The sequence below is a fragment of the Neofelis nebulosa genome, chromosome 4, assembly GCF_028018385.1.
Source record: "Neofelis nebulosa isolate mNeoNeb1 chromosome 4, mNeoNeb1.pri, whole genome shotgun sequence".
NCBI lineage: Eukaryota > Metazoa > Chordata > Mammalia > Carnivora > Felidae > Neofelis > Neofelis nebulosa.
Window position 1 is genome coordinate 7,772,026 of NC_080785.1, and position 14,834 is coordinate 7,786,859.

At 53.1% G+C, this 14,834-nt stretch overlaps 1 protein-coding gene across 3 annotated transcripts in view; it reads right to left on the reverse strand.

The window, feature by feature from the left end:
• Window positions 1–2,414: 2,414 nt before the first annotated feature.
• The window catches only part of CUL1 (cullin 1), a 114,416-nt gene continuing 101,996 nt past the window's right edge, over window positions 2,415–14,834 (reverse strand). For all 3 annotated transcript variants that reach the window (XM_058723939.1, XM_058723938.1, XM_058723940.1), the window contains exons 12-22: window positions 13,434–13,482; window positions 12,932–13,063; window positions 11,670–11,787; window positions 10,449–10,525; window positions 9,917–10,048; window positions 8,832–8,924; window positions 5,309–5,356; window positions 5,147–5,229; window positions 4,556–4,661; window positions 3,867–3,980; window positions 2,415–2,940 (exon numbers count right to left, since the gene is read on the reverse strand). In XM_058723939.1, coding sequence (XP_058579922.1) covers window positions 2,860–2,940; window positions 3,867–3,980; window positions 4,556–4,661; window positions 5,147–5,229; window positions 5,309–5,356; window positions 8,832–8,924; window positions 9,917–10,048; window positions 10,449–10,525; window positions 11,670–11,787; window positions 12,932–13,063; window positions 13,434–13,482 — 1,033 coding nt within the window. In that variant the 3' untranslated portion in view covers window positions 2,415–2,859. The remainder of the gene's footprint in view (window positions 2,941–3,866; window positions 3,981–4,555; window positions 4,662–5,146; window positions 5,230–5,308; window positions 5,357–8,831; window positions 8,925–9,916; window positions 10,049–10,448; window positions 10,526–11,669; window positions 11,788–12,931; window positions 13,064–13,433; window positions 13,483–14,834) is intronic.

Below are 14,834 nucleotides of genomic sequence, written 5' to 3' on the forward strand. Positions count from 1 at the left end.
CACTCACTCGGGGCAGGGCAAGTCAGCGTGTGGTCAGCCACGGACGAGGGCGTGAGCCAGAAAGCTGACGTTCAGGGAATAAAACGAGGTCGCCCAGCCGGCCGCGTTACTGCGATTCCTGGAACAGCGGTCTTCGGAAGGGAGGGTCCGTGCAGAGACCGGCAAGCACGTTTGCGTTTTCGTCCGCGTGTGGTAAAACCTCGAGTTCTTTCAAAGGGACGTCAGATACCGGTGTCCGGCAGGGAGACCGGCCACCTTGAGATGCTCAGGCCGTGGCAACATTTGTTGCCTTTTTGTGTAGACTCAAATCCAAGTGAGTTAACGTCTAGCGAACAGAAACCGTTTAGGCCGCAGGTGCCCGTTCCTGTACGTACTGGTCCCCCCCGCCCCTTGGTGGTGCTGCTCGGGCCTGTACCCGCCGCCTTCCCGGCCACTGTCCCGCGAAGGCGCCGGCGAGCGACGGGCCAGCCGTCTGTCTACACAGGCACGTCCGACCGCGGCCCCAACCCCGGCGAACCCGTTACCGTCACAGGCCGCGGACCACGGCCCTACCTCGTCCGTCCCCCTCCTGGGCGCGCAGCCTGGAAGGCGGTGGTGGTGCTTCAACCGACAGCCCGGTGGCCTCTCTCTCCTCGGCGCCCTTCGCGACGGCCGGGTGTCTCCCCGGAAGCAGCTTCCGACGACGGCGCTTTCGCTCGTCCATTCCTGGTAGGAGACATGCGGTGGATCAGCACACACCGGAGCCGGAGGGCAGCGGAGACACGAAGGCAAAGCGCGTGGGGCTCCTCCCCCGCCTGCCCCCCACCCCGCCAGGAGACGGCGCACGCCTGGCGTGAGGGGGGCGGGGGCGGGGCGCGGACGTGGGGGGGCCGCCGGCCTCGGCCGTCCGCGGGGCCCCTTCGCCGGCGGCTCTGCGCGTCCCGCCGTACACCCGGGGGTGCTCTCGAGCCCGGAGGGACCGGAGACCCGGCACCGGCTCCTGAGGTCGCTTCCTGCCCTCATCGGGGCTCCAACACAGCTTCGCACGGGGGCCCCGTGGTTGCGCAGCACGTGCGTCCCGGAGCGGGTCAAGGCACGGCGGTGGGGGGAGGCCGACGTGCGCGGGGAGCCCGCCACCCCAGGAGCCGGGGGGAGGGTGCCGTGGGTGTGCGCGCGGGGGGCGGGGGGGGGGGGGGTCCTGCTTTCTGCCTGGTTTTCAAAGCGGGGGGTGGGGGTGGTGTCTGTAAAACTGGAAAAGCTGAAGACGCTGTGGAAACTGAAACTCTGTCTCCACTGCTACTTTTTAACCCGTTTGGCCTGTAACTTTTTTAATTTTTGAGCGAGAAGAGATGAAGTGCAAGTGAGGGAGGGGCAGAGAGGGAGAGACACAGAATCCGAAGCGGGCTCCGGGCTCCCAGCTGTCAGCACAGAGCCCGAGGCCGGGCTCGAACTCACGGACCCTGCGATCATGACCAGAGCTGCTTAACTGAGCCACCCAGGCGCCCCCAACTTGTAACTTTTTATACTAACCTGTCAGGCCCAGATTGTTCCAGGGAACTGGGAGAACTTCCCTGTCACTTCTTTGGCTTGTGACCCTGACCCACGGTGGGCGCAGGGCGGGCTTGCTCGAGGCCACGAGGTGTCAGGTGGGGTTCGCGAGGACGACGACGCAGCAGGGCCCGGGGAGAGGTGTCAGGTGGGGTTCGCGAGGACGACGACGCAGCAGGGCCCGGGGAGAGTCTCCACCACCACCTCCCGGGTTCGTCTGTCCCTCAGACAGGAAGGGACTGCGGAAGGGGCTCACTAGCAAGTGACGCAGCTGGGGGAGCGCGGCCTAGAGCTCGGAGGGGCCCCCGCGACCGGATGGGCGCAGGGCGCGCTCCCCAGGCCTCTGGTCTCCCCTCCGCTTACCAGGAGGCGCCTGGAAGCGACAGCTTCCGTCTGCGTGGCCCACCCACCCCGGGGTGCTTGCCTTGGGTCACCGGCCTTGGTTGGGGGCCGGGTGGTCTTACCAGGAAAAGCTGGCGAGTTCGCCCCGAACGGCTGCTCCCTGCGCGCAGACAACCGGCTGGAACCAGGAGGGAGCAGCCAGGTCCCGGGCCAGGCTCTCCAGGCCGGGGCCGCGCCCCTTCCTCTGGCCTCAGTTTCTCCACCACGTGAGGACGTCAGGATTAACCCACCGGGTCCTCCCAAGCGTCAAACAGAATCAACACACGGTTGCCTTCCGGTCCCTGCGGCAGGTCCTAGAAATGAGCAGGAGCGTCTGGGGGAAAAGACTGTAAGAGGCCTTCAAGTTTTAAGAGCTTCGAGTCTCAATCCACAGGATGCAGCCTTAGACTACAGGAAGACACGGGATTATAAACCCGCACAATCATTACGTCTTTTATTTACATGTAGACATCAGTAAGACTTGAAACAAAACCAAATGCGACCTGTACGGAAATTCTTTAATTCTCTTTATTTTCACACATTAAAAAATGAAACACACTATACAAATGGTTTTTCATAGCAGACTACACGTGGGTCCGTGAGACTTGCTCTCAAAGGGGGTGCTGCCAACGCCGATGCCCGAGGACGGCGGCCGTCGGCCTCGCAGCCAATGGACTGGTTTAAATGCGGTAGCATGCAGCCCTCGGGGCGCAACGCCCCTCTTCTTAAATTAGGTTAAATGGCGTCGGTGTCCGTATTTACAGACTTGAAACGTGTCAATCCTGAGCAGTTCTGATGTACGTCTGAGACCGGCCGGTGGGAGCCTCGGTCTCGGTTTTAAAAAGGGAGGTCCGGACGGCGCCAGGCTGGCTGCTGCGAGCTGGATGGAGCTCTTCTCTCGGCCCGGAACTACCTGCTGCGGCTCGCACAGGCAGACCCCTTCCGGAAGGGCTAAGCCAAGTAACTGTAGGTGTCCTTTTCCCCATCAACTCGTTCCAGATATTCCTTCTCGATCAGAATGTCAATGCATTTCTGGGCATTATTTTAAAAAAGAGAGAAGTCGTGACAGGAGGAAAAAAACCACACGTATTACCGAAGAGATGGGCCACCCTCACCGGGGATCTCCCCTGCACCACCGAGAGCCCAGTCGGGGCAATTCAGCCCATCCACTGCGTCCCCGAATGGAGTCCCCTCAGTGCCCGTCTCCTTAACGGCCTCGCTGAGGTGACCGAGTGTCACGGGGCCACAGCCTCCCAGCACCCCAGGCGCCGGGCCGGCCGGGCCGGGTGCTGTGGAGGCCACGGGGTGGGAACCTCGCGGTGGCTCTGTCCTACCTGAGTCACCGGCAGGGACTGGGGGGCCATGGGGACTCCTGAACAAGCCAGCGCCCGGGCTACATGCCATCCCGGGAGCTGGAGGGGGTTCCTCCCGACTGTCGGGGCCCCCGCACCGGCTGCCGGTGACCCGAGCGGTCTCAGGACGCCTCGGACTTGCTACCTGGAAGAAGCCTGCGGCTGCCCCTGGAGCCAGTGCTCACACAGCGAGGGGGAGCACCCCGTGGCCGGGCTACAACTGGGACACAGCCGAGCGGGAACTCTACAGGTCGTTTACAGAGTCCTGAGGGAGGCGGAACTGCCGTGGGAGTGAGATTCGGGCCACAGGGGGCAATGTGGGGGAGGCAGCGAGGGGAAGTTTTGGGAACGCTGGTCACCTTCTAACTCTCGATTCGGATCTTGGTGTGCAAGTATATTTACTCTGGGAAAATGAGCAAACCGGACACTCAGGACGCGTGCACCGCTCTGTGTACGTGTTTCGATAAAAGGTTTTAAGCTTAAGCCCATTTCCTTTTGTAGAAACCTAGTACGTATGGATATGCCAAGGGCCGTCGGCCTCGTTTTCGTTACACCTTTCTCTCCTAAAACGACACACGGGCAGCTTCTGCCGTGTGGCTCTTGTACCTTGATCACTGGGACCCGCGGCTTGAACCTCGAGGACAGCTGAGTCAGCACTTCTCCGAGCAGCTGCTGGTGCTTCAAGACCTTCCGCATCTTCATGATCCTCACGATGGCCGCCTGGTCGCCCGTCACCCGGGGAGGAAAAACCGGTACATGTCACGGTTACAACCGTTCCGGAACATTCGGGACAACTAGCAAACGGGTCGTCGAGGGCCGTGTCCGTGCAGAGGACTGCGATTTTATACACGGTCACAAACGCACGGCAGGATATGTGTTTCAACTCTAACAGAATAAACACGGCATACTTTGGTCTCCTCGGCAGTTTTAATAATTTCACCCGACTACAGAGCGTTTTAAAAATGAGAAAACACGTCCCAAGATCACTGTTGCACTATCGGCTAACTTGGATGTCAATTAAAAAATTCATTTTTATATAGAGGAAGGGGGGGGGGAGAAAACACGAGTCTGCAGAGCCGCAGAAGCTGCCTCGCTGTGACCCCCCTCCCCTGCCCCGTCGGACGCGAACTCGCCACGTTCTCTGCGTCCATCTGCTTCCTTCCTCTGCTCCACTCGGGGCCCGTCACCGTCCCCGCACCCGCTCCCAAGTCCCAGCCACCCCACGACCCATGCGGGGCGCCAGAGCGGCGTCACTCTCTGTGAGGGGTCGCCACCCCGCACGGGCCCCAAGTCACCTGAATCAGCAGCTTGCGGTCCTCCTCGATATTTTTGTGTGTGGTCTCTTGTTCCTGCTTCTGTTCGGTTTTCATCGGCACGTTGATGTTAACCCTTAACTTCTTACTGCCGGGAAAAAGGAGGAGACCGATCGCTGTCGCTTTAAAGGACAGGTGCTCAAGGCCCGTGTGTGACCTTTAAGAAGCCTCTGCTACCCGAGCCCCGTCCCCACGTACCACTGGCCGGCCCCCCCACCCCCCGCGGTAGTTTCCACCTATGTGAGAAGCTCGGCCCCCAGCAGGCTGCCGCCACTCGGTGGCTTCCTGCCCGGCCGGTAACAGGCCACCCGTGTCACGGGAGAGCCAGTGCCTCCATCCGCTCTCCCAAATTTCGTCAAATGAGACAAACTCGAGGCACTGGGACAGACAGAGGCCCAAAGGTCCCCGGCCAGCCATTTAAGGGGACGCTTGCCCGGTGGAGAAACCGCCAGACACGGAACCGGAGGCAAGCGGCAGACGACCGAGGCCCACGCCATGCCCAGCCTCCGTCCGCACGGACGCGAGGGGACGAGTCTGTGGTCCAGGACCATCCACCTGGCAGATTTTCCTTACTTTTTATAACCGAGATACAATTTGATTAAGGTGTCTGGCTTCAATTCCACCTCATCAACGTTCGCGTTCTCGTCTTCCAGAACCTACAGGACAACAGCTGTTACCACATCATCTCAGGAAAAGGCTCTCGTCTAGCTCAACACGGAACGTGCACAGACATACCAGTAACTTCGACTTCAATAAAATCTGTAGGACTTGTGCCAAAATGTCCTGCAATTGAAGAGAAAAAGGTAAGTTACATTTTTCTTTGCAATACAAACCACACACACACAACCACATGGTTGATTTTTGGCAGGAACACAGGAGTCCCCCCCCAGACAGGAGAATGTACCCACCCAGGGAGAAGGAGGTGGTGACTAGGAGGTCCCCTAAGTTCACTACCGCCAGTGCCTACTCCTCAAAGGGAAGCCAACCCCTCTGTGGCTCTGACCACCTCGTGGTAAAAACTGTCGATTCGGTTACAAACGTTACAAGCCACGCTGATCTCGTCACTTAAATCTACAGGAACCTATCCGTCCATCCTGGACACGGTCACAAAAGCAACGTCCGAGGGCTCCCACACGACGGCGGAGGACGCTGCTCACGGACGCGACGGACTCGGCGGCAGCCGACCCCGTCCTCCACCTCCTGTGGGGAGCCCCAGGCGCCACGCAGGGCCGCCGGCAGATTCCTCGCCTGTAAACGCAGGTGGCGGGTCTCGGCCTCCTCCTCCTCCAACTCTGTAACCCCGTGACGTGGACACCACCACCTGCCCAACTTCAGTCCCCCGGACGCACCCCATACCTCCTACCCCGGCGCACGGAACACCCCCCGCCCTTCACGGACACCCATTCTGGTCACGACCAGCCCAGATTCAAACACCCCCGCCCCCTCCCCCCTGCAGGTCTGGGGCACTGCCGGCCGCGTCCACGGCGCTGCCACCAGAGGCCGCACTTCCGAGCCCGACCTGACGAGGGGAGCGCTGAGCTCGGAGGCCAAGGCCAATGGCCCTGTCAGCCCCGTTGGGCGGGGCCAAGGGCGGCCTGAGCCTCCACTTGAGTCCAGCCCTCCTGACGAGATCAGACAGACTCTTACACACAAAGGGGCAAATTCACTCTGTCATTAGAATTTGAAGATGGACTCTGGACTGACTTGAAGCATCATCAAAAAATAAACCCTTTCCTGAGGCCCCTGGGTGGCTCAGTCGCTCTGCTGTCTGGCTCTGGGTTTCGGCTCAGGTCATGACCTCACGGTTCGTGAGTTCGAGCCCCCACATCGGGCTCTGTGCTGGCAGCCTGGAGCCTGCTTGGGCTTCTCCCTCTCCTCTGACCCTTCCCTGCTTGCTCTCTCTCAAAATAAATAAACAAACTTAAAAAATAAATACTTCCCTAAGTGACATTCAATAAGGCCAGTGTTAGTTACCCTGTCAGCAAAACCAGACAAAAACATCCCAAGAGAACAGACTGATAACATTCCTATGAATGTAGATGTAAACTTCCTCAAGAAAATACTAGCAAACCAAGCCCAGCACATAAAGAATATCATATACATGCACAAGTGGGGTTTACCCCAAGAAGGCAAGGGTGGCAATGTAAGAAAAGCAATGACTATAACACACCATATTAATAGACAAAAAGCATATTTTTACCTCGACAGAGCAGAAAAAGCAGTTGAACAAAATGCAACACTCTTTCATCATGGAAAGATTAAAAAAAAAAAAAAAGGCTAGAAGGGAGCTTCTTTAATAAAGGGAACCTAAGAAAAACCTACAGCGATTGTCACCCTTAATAGTAACAAACTGAAGCTTTCCCCAAGGTCAGGAACAAGACAAGGGTGCCTGTTCTCACCACCTCTAGTCAACACTGCGTGGGAAATTCCACCCAGAACAATCAGGCAAGAAGAAAAAATAAAAGGCATCCAAATAGGGAAAGGAAGAAGTAAAACTAGCTGTATCTGCAGATGACATGATACTGTAAAACCCCTAAAGAAGCCTCAAAAAAAAAAAAAAAAAAAAGTTCAGCCAGGTTGCAACATATAAAATCAATACGCAATAATCAATTAAAATCAACAATTCCGTTTCCAAAAGTACCAAACACAACACTTAGGAATAAATTTAACCAAAGCGCAGGCTTACACACTCAAAAGTGAAACACGTGAACGAAATGAAGGAATGAAACACAACCTACATAAAGAGAAAGCCGCTCACGCCACGTACTGGAAGGCCCCGCTGGCAGGACGGGGACACCCCCCAAAGCAGCCCAAAGCTTCGATGCGTCTCTATCACAGCAGCAGCTGCCTTCTTGCGGGCACAGACCAGCTAATTCCGAAATTCACATGGAAATGCAAGAGACCCAGAGGAGCCAACACAATTTTGACAAAGAACAAAGCTGGAGGTCTCTGTTTCAAAACTTGCTACAAAATAACCGCAAACAAGGCACTGTGGTTTAAAGAACTACAGATCACCGGAAGGAAAAGAAGGAAGAATCCAGAAATTAGCCCATTCACCTACGGCCATCTGATTTTCAACAGGGCAGTCCCAATCAATGGGGAAAGACGTCTCTAACCCTGAATCAGGCACCGGCTCCTTAGACCTGACCCTAAAGGCATGCACGACAAAAGAAAAAGGGGCTCTGGGTACACAATATATAACGAATTCTTACAACTCAACGGTAAGGGCAACCCAAACAAAAAATGGGCATGGGCAGAGCGTCTGAATAGACATCTCTCCAAAGAATAGATATAAACGGCCAGGAAGAACACAAAAAGACACTCAACGTCATCAGCTGTTGGAGAAATGCAAATCAAACTACCGACGAGGTATTACGTCATACCCACTAGGCCATAATAGCCATAAAGAAAGGAAGCCAGGGTCGGGGGGGGGGGAGGGGCCCTCCCGTGCTGCTGGTGGTGTGCACGTGAACTGGTGCCTGGCAGTGGCTCGGAAGTTAAATCTGTCATGACTCGAACGTTCCAGTCCTTGGCATCCACCCAAGAAAACTGAAAACAGGTTCTTACAGAGACGCGCATGTGAATGTGCAGAGCACTATTATTCCCAATAACCACACGTAGAAACAACCCCAAGGCCCACCAACTGATGAGCGGGTCAACATAACGTGGTCCATGCAGATGCTGGAATGTATTTCAGCCGGAAACAGAATGAAACATACATGCCATCACGTGGAGAAACCCTGGAAACATGCCAAGTCAAAGGCACACACGCTCTGACGCCATTATCATGAAGAGCCCAGAGCGGGCAAATCCGGAGAGACAGGAAGTAAGTTAATGGCGCTCAGCGGCTGAGGAGAGGAGCAGAGGGTAGTTCCTGCTAACGGCTAACGGGTCTCTTTTCGGGATGACAGGCGTGTTCGGGAATCGAGACAGCGATGGTGGCTGTACGACCTCGTGAAAAAACACTCAACTGTCTACTTTAAGATGCTGAATTTTATGTACGTGAAATACAGCTCAATAAAAAATACGGCCAATAAACAGGAAGAAAGACACTGTAATCAAGTGACGTTTAAGCCTCCAAGGAAAAGCTTAGTTGGGAAGAGGGTTAACGCTGGGTTAAACGAACGTGCGAAAGCAGGTCATGTGCATCCGTGTGAAATCAGAGACCTCCGCGCCGTTTCCCCACCCCCTCCCTTCAATGCTCACAAGAGGAGACGGGAACTGGACACGTCACAGGGACCAAGTAACGGGAAGGTACCATTTTGATCTGAGTGCTGTCAGTCAGCTGCTGCACAGCATACGCGTCTTCTGTGTTGTACTGAAGCAGGATCGCCATCTGGAAGGTGGATGCCTTCGAGGCCCCCCATATAAGAGAAAGAGAAACGGAATTTAAATGCGTGGAAAAGCCTCCAAAAATACACAGCTTAAGGCTGAAGAAGTTACATATGAAACAAATTCTTGCAAAACACGCACAACAGAAAGCAGATCTATTTAAGAGAACACAAAGCGTCACAGCTCCACCAAGATGCACCGCTCTCCCGAAAGACGTCATTTACCGCCTTTCGAAGGTTAAAATAATTTGGAACTTTCTTCTACGACGTTTTGTCTACGCAAATACACACTATTTATGCATCCACACTCATTTACATAAGCACGCATAAAACACACAAATCCTCTTTAGGGGAAGAGACCCTAACGGACATCCTCCCTCTGCCACATATACACCGGGATCTCGAGAAGGCCGCTACAATTACCCTGGGCCTCAGCTTCTCCTGTAGAACTGAAACGGGAGTCACGTAGTTCTTATCACTTAGTAATCAGTGCTGCCGAGAGCACCGAGGGTCAATATTAGTAGGAAACTGCTTTGCCAAAGGAAAAGGGCTATCGTCGTTAATTCAGTACAGGAAACTCTGGCTTTTTGAGCTACGTGGTGTGCATTGGGCAGGATCTGTGCCAAATGCTTATTAAACACATTATTTTACTTAATCTTCACATCACTTCCAAGGTATAAGCACTGGCACCCCCATTTTATGGAGAATAAAACTGAGGCATCGGTGTATCACCTGCCCCTCAGAGGGAAAGTGTCCGAACTCCTCTGACTCTGAGAACCGCCCTTTGCCAGAAGCTCGACCCTAGATTCTGACGCACGAATCACTGGATTCCGATTTCTACAACTTGTCTTATCATTTAGACTAAAAAAATATATTCCGAATCTGTGTCTCCCTCTCTCTCTGCCCCTCCCCTGTTCATGCTCTGTCTCTCTCTGTCTCAAAAATAAATAAACGTTAAAAAAAAAAAAAAAATACATATATATATATATTCCGAAACAGAGGGTGATCTTACCTGCAAAGTGTATCGATTTTTGAAGCAGTTGGTTACCAATTCTCCTTTGGACAGCTGATACAGCCAGGTCAGTTTTCTGCCACTGTGACGGCTAGCGTAAAAAGCTGTGAATCGCTGATAACTGCGTTCCAGCTGGATAAAAGGATAGCATTGTGTGGAATACGTATCTCACCCCAGTCCGTAGTCATAGTCAGCACTTCCACATAAACACACCTCCAAACGTACGGTACAAAACGCTCACTACATAAACGTGAAACCCGAACGGCGGGGGGTGGGGGTGGGGTGGGGGGTGTGACTCTCGCAAGGCACACTGGTTGAGGCATGAGAGGAGAACGCGGAAACGCACTTTAACGGTCAGGCAGGTGGCCACCGCCACGGGGTTCGGCAGAGCACCGACGAGGCTCCGTGTCCGTGAGCCAGCTCGCGGGCTGTGTGGGCTGGCGCGGAGGAGGCCGGCCTCCGGACACCCGGCCCTGCCTGCCCTTTGCATTCCGTTGGGCACTAGCAGAACACGAGACGGAGCCACCCTCACCTCTGACGGCAAGGCGAACGTGCAGGACTGCTGGAAGGGCCACGACCCGGAGCTTAGCACCTGGATGCTGAAGTCCACTGAGGCGGGGTGAAAAGGCAGGAACACGGTTAGTCCCACACACTGAAAGATGCTGCCATTCAAATAAACGTGGACTGCTTCGTATTAAAAGAAACACACCGAATGAAAACACTCTGCTTCAGTAGGAAATTAAGAACCGGATGTATTTCAGTTAAATGATTTTACTCTGTGAAAATTAGTGAAAGGTCAAAGAAACAGAAACTCTTTTCCTCTAAACAGGGGCAGTTTTCGTTCTGCCTCCAGCTCAGAGCTACGACATCAGATGCCCGCCCCGCTTCCTGTGCGTCAGCGCCCTGCCGGCCTGGGGTCTGCTCAGGCGCCCCCAGCTCGCCGGGCACGGACACCGCGGCAGCCGCAACTCAGGAAGCAAAATCCCCAGACATGAACAGCTACCTTCGGCATGTTTCCTGTATACCCACTACTGCCGACACCACCGCCCCCCCCAACACTACACGTAACACAAACTAAATGAGAACAAAAGTCTCATCAGTACCAATAGCTGACGAGCTCACTGGCAGAATTGCCAAGTTTAACAGTGGAATAGCGCTTCAGCTTTGGGGAGAAATGAAATTCGCATTTTTCATGTGAAAAGACAACATTAACAAGTAATGATGTCTGCATCATCCACCAACATCCCCCAGAGCAGACCTGACGGGGGGCGGGCGCGGCCCTGGGAGCGAGTCCTGGCGCCGTTGCGATCGGGAGCCATGGAGCCTTTGGTTAGTTTGACTCTGTAATCTATACACCAAGTCAGTCTCTTATAATTTACCAAAAAAAAAAAAAAAAAAAAAAAAAAAAAAAAAAAAAAAGGCAAGAACTGATCCCAACTAAGGTTAAAGAAATGTATGAAGTATTAAACCGTGTGGAGCCCTGAGCTGGCAGATATCCCGGGTGGGGTGGCCACACCAGCAAGTGGAAAAGCCCAGGGCACAGCCCTGGGTCCCCTGGGAGAGGACGGTCATCTCCTAGGCTCACACGCAACTCAGGAAGACCATCTGGGAGGTGGCACTTGCTGTCTGTCCGTCCTTGAATCCCTGATAAAGCACCACCACACTCTGTCATCTCTGTTGCCTGCCACAAAGGACACGGACTTCCCGAAGAACACTGCCTGCAAAAACAGCTCATAAACACGTGGGTACTCACAGTCTAGCGGTTCTGAGTTCGTCAGGTGCTTTTTGAACTGCTCATTCAAATCTTTGCTCACACCAATGTCTTGAAACATCCGCTGAAGTTTAGAGGTATATTCAAAACCACAAGCTTGCTGAAATGAACCCAGACAACCATCTCATTAATTTCTATTAGAAACAGAAGTGTATATAAGGGAATCTGACGGAAATCACACACGACATAGGCTTAACCGTAGAAAATGACTACTGAAGCTAGTAACACTGAACCACATCTCACAGCATCAGTATGTGCAGATTCAAACCAGTAGGCTACTATTCACACAGTAAGTATCATCTGAGCACCTAAGAGCAAGGATCTCTAACGAAATGCGAAGAGGACATACTTTGTTTACTACTCTTACCCACTGTGATCAGCTGACACGTGTGCCCCCCAAACTCCGGCGCTAGAGCCCTAACCCCCAGTGTGATGGTATCTGGAGGCGGGGTCATGAGGAAATGATTACGTTCAGATGGAGTCACGAGGATGGGATCCTCGTGATGGGATTAGTGCCCGTGTAACAAGGGACCAGCGTGCTCTCTGCCTGCCTTGTGAGGACACGGCGAGAAGGTAGCCGTCACCAGGTTGGGAAGAGAGTCCTCACCAGAAACGGACTCAGCCGGCCCCTCGACCTTGGTCCTCCCCGCCTCCAGAACTGGGAGGATAGACCTGGGTGGTTCAAGCCCCTAGTCTGTGGTATTTTGTTACGACAGCTTGAGCAGAATTAGCTACCCACACAACAGTAATTTCAGGTCTCAGACACGTGACAGCGCCTGGCAGGCCAGGAGGCACCGAAACAAGAGCAGGCAGAGGGCAGAGGTGGCTGAATGAGAAAACAGGTGCTCAACGGTGGAGTGCGATGCCTTCTGTCCTCCTGAGGATGCGACCACTGAGGATGCCAAGTAAACCCGGAGCAAAACAAAACACCCACCAACGCAAAGTCGACCAGACACACGTGTGGGCTGAGCCACTGGAGCAGTTCGGGGGGAGGTGGAGGGGGGGTGGAGGGGGGTGGGAACCAGCAGGCGCTCTGGTGGCCAGTGCAGCACAGCCCGGCCAACAGAACCGAGGGGGCCCCCGAGGGCGGGGCGGATGGTCAGCAAAGCATGCGGGGCCGAGGACAGCCCGTGCCGTTCGAACTCCATTAGCTACAGGCCACCGACGACAACCTGGGACAATGAAAATCTTTCACAGCGATTTAAAAACTTTTTTTTTTTTTTTCCGGAAATGATGAAATTTACCTTTAATTTAGAGATCATGCTTGCTTCGGCATCATCACTGGCACTGTTCTGATGTACGAGTCTTTTGGCCAGCATCTTTGCATAGAATTTCTGGAACACGTCTTTATCCTCTATATACTTGAAGACCACCATCTAGTGAAGTCACCGAGAGAGCACACTTAGTGCACTGAAAAGCCACAGTCACCGAACACACGCCGGCAGCTGACACGCGTGCTTTGTTTTGTCCGGCCTGTGTGCCAACGTTTACGACGGCTACAAATACCACCCGTAGTCTTGAAATATTTTTGTCAACCACTGAAACCACATTAACTTGGTCTAGACTCGGCACTAATGAGGAAAGTACAAACGCTAAAATTCATGACTCAGTTTAGGGAGTAAAACCACAGATTCAAAGCAAAATAAATGACCCAATGACTTTTCACATTCCAGACACCCTGTACCAATAACCTTAAAAGCTGCAGAGACAAGGCTACCGGGAACGGTGCGTTAGCAAGCGCCTTACCACTTGGTTGAGCGTGTCTTCTAGCTCTGCTTCTTCTGGGTTCTTGGAACTGAAATGTAAAAAGAAGGCATACTGTTTTCAAACACATCAGCCAACAGTTGTTAATGAGCAAGCACCACTCAGCTAACACAACAGAATGTGGCTGTGAACACTCGAACACTCAGTTCTGTCCAGATGAACACGTGAAGACAGAGGCAAAGTTGTCTTACCTACGGCTGTGTGGCGAGCTTACGCTGAAACTATAGCGGAAGAACCCGCTCACAAAATAATCGACATCCAAGATGAAAAGCAATGGAAGACACTTATAAAAAGCTCCCCCAGACATTCAAGTTTTCCTTTCAGATAATCTATTTAAATACAAATAAATAAAAGCCGACGGCCTTCTCCAATATGCTCTAACTTTGAAAAAAATGAAAAAGGCATTTAGTTTTTGAGTGGCCTAAACATTAAAGATAATGAAAGGATCTCAAGCACTAAAGCACCACCTTCCTCTGGGGTTATGCCTACACAACAGAGAGTTGTCTTTAACAACCGATTGATTCATTCTATTCTATGAACAAGTATTAACTGAAAGGTTACTTCAGGGTAAATGCAATTTTTCAGGGTCTATGAGTCCCTCATAGACAGATTCCCCATAAATTTACATCGAACGATCCAGCCACCAACCAAGCTCTGGAGAGGTGCCTCTACCTAAGAACACGTGGCTCAGAAAACCCAGCCCCCCTCTTCGCAGGGCCAGGCCGGGGCCACTGCCCCCTGCGGGAGAGCCTCTCTTCTGAGCCCCTTTCACTCGGGAGGAGCGTGTGCTCACGGACGTGGTGCTCCCAGCGGCCTGCCATCTGTCTGCTGCCCCAGCCTCAATTACAACATAGCAAGAGACTTGATGAGGGCCCCTTAGGAAAAGGCAATGCATAAAGGGACAAGTGCCAAACGAAATGAGGGCCTACTAAAACATGTAATTAAAAAACACTGAAGATTTTTATGTAATAGCCTAAAGAAAAAAAAAGTTAACAGCAGGTCAGAAGAGGCATTCCAATGTGAAGTCCATGTTTATTCCTGGAAAGAATACCTGCATGGATCTGACTAGAACTGCTAAATACTACACTGACCAGCACTGCAAGAAACAGAGGAAACTCCCCGAATACTCCATTCTCACTGGCCTTGGGGAAATGGCTTTCTGGCAAAGTTCAAGAGCTATCTAGTGACCTCATCGAAGGTTTCCCCATGTCTGTCAGGAAGACCACACAGTCGTTAACACAGTAAGTTACGTTAAATTTGCCACCACTGAGCCATCGCTAGAAAGCTACTGTGTTCTGGAGAATTATTCTTAGTTCCCTGATAAATTTAGCTTGCTAACATTTGACTTAAGATTTCCCTGACTCTACTCTAGGGGAGACTTGT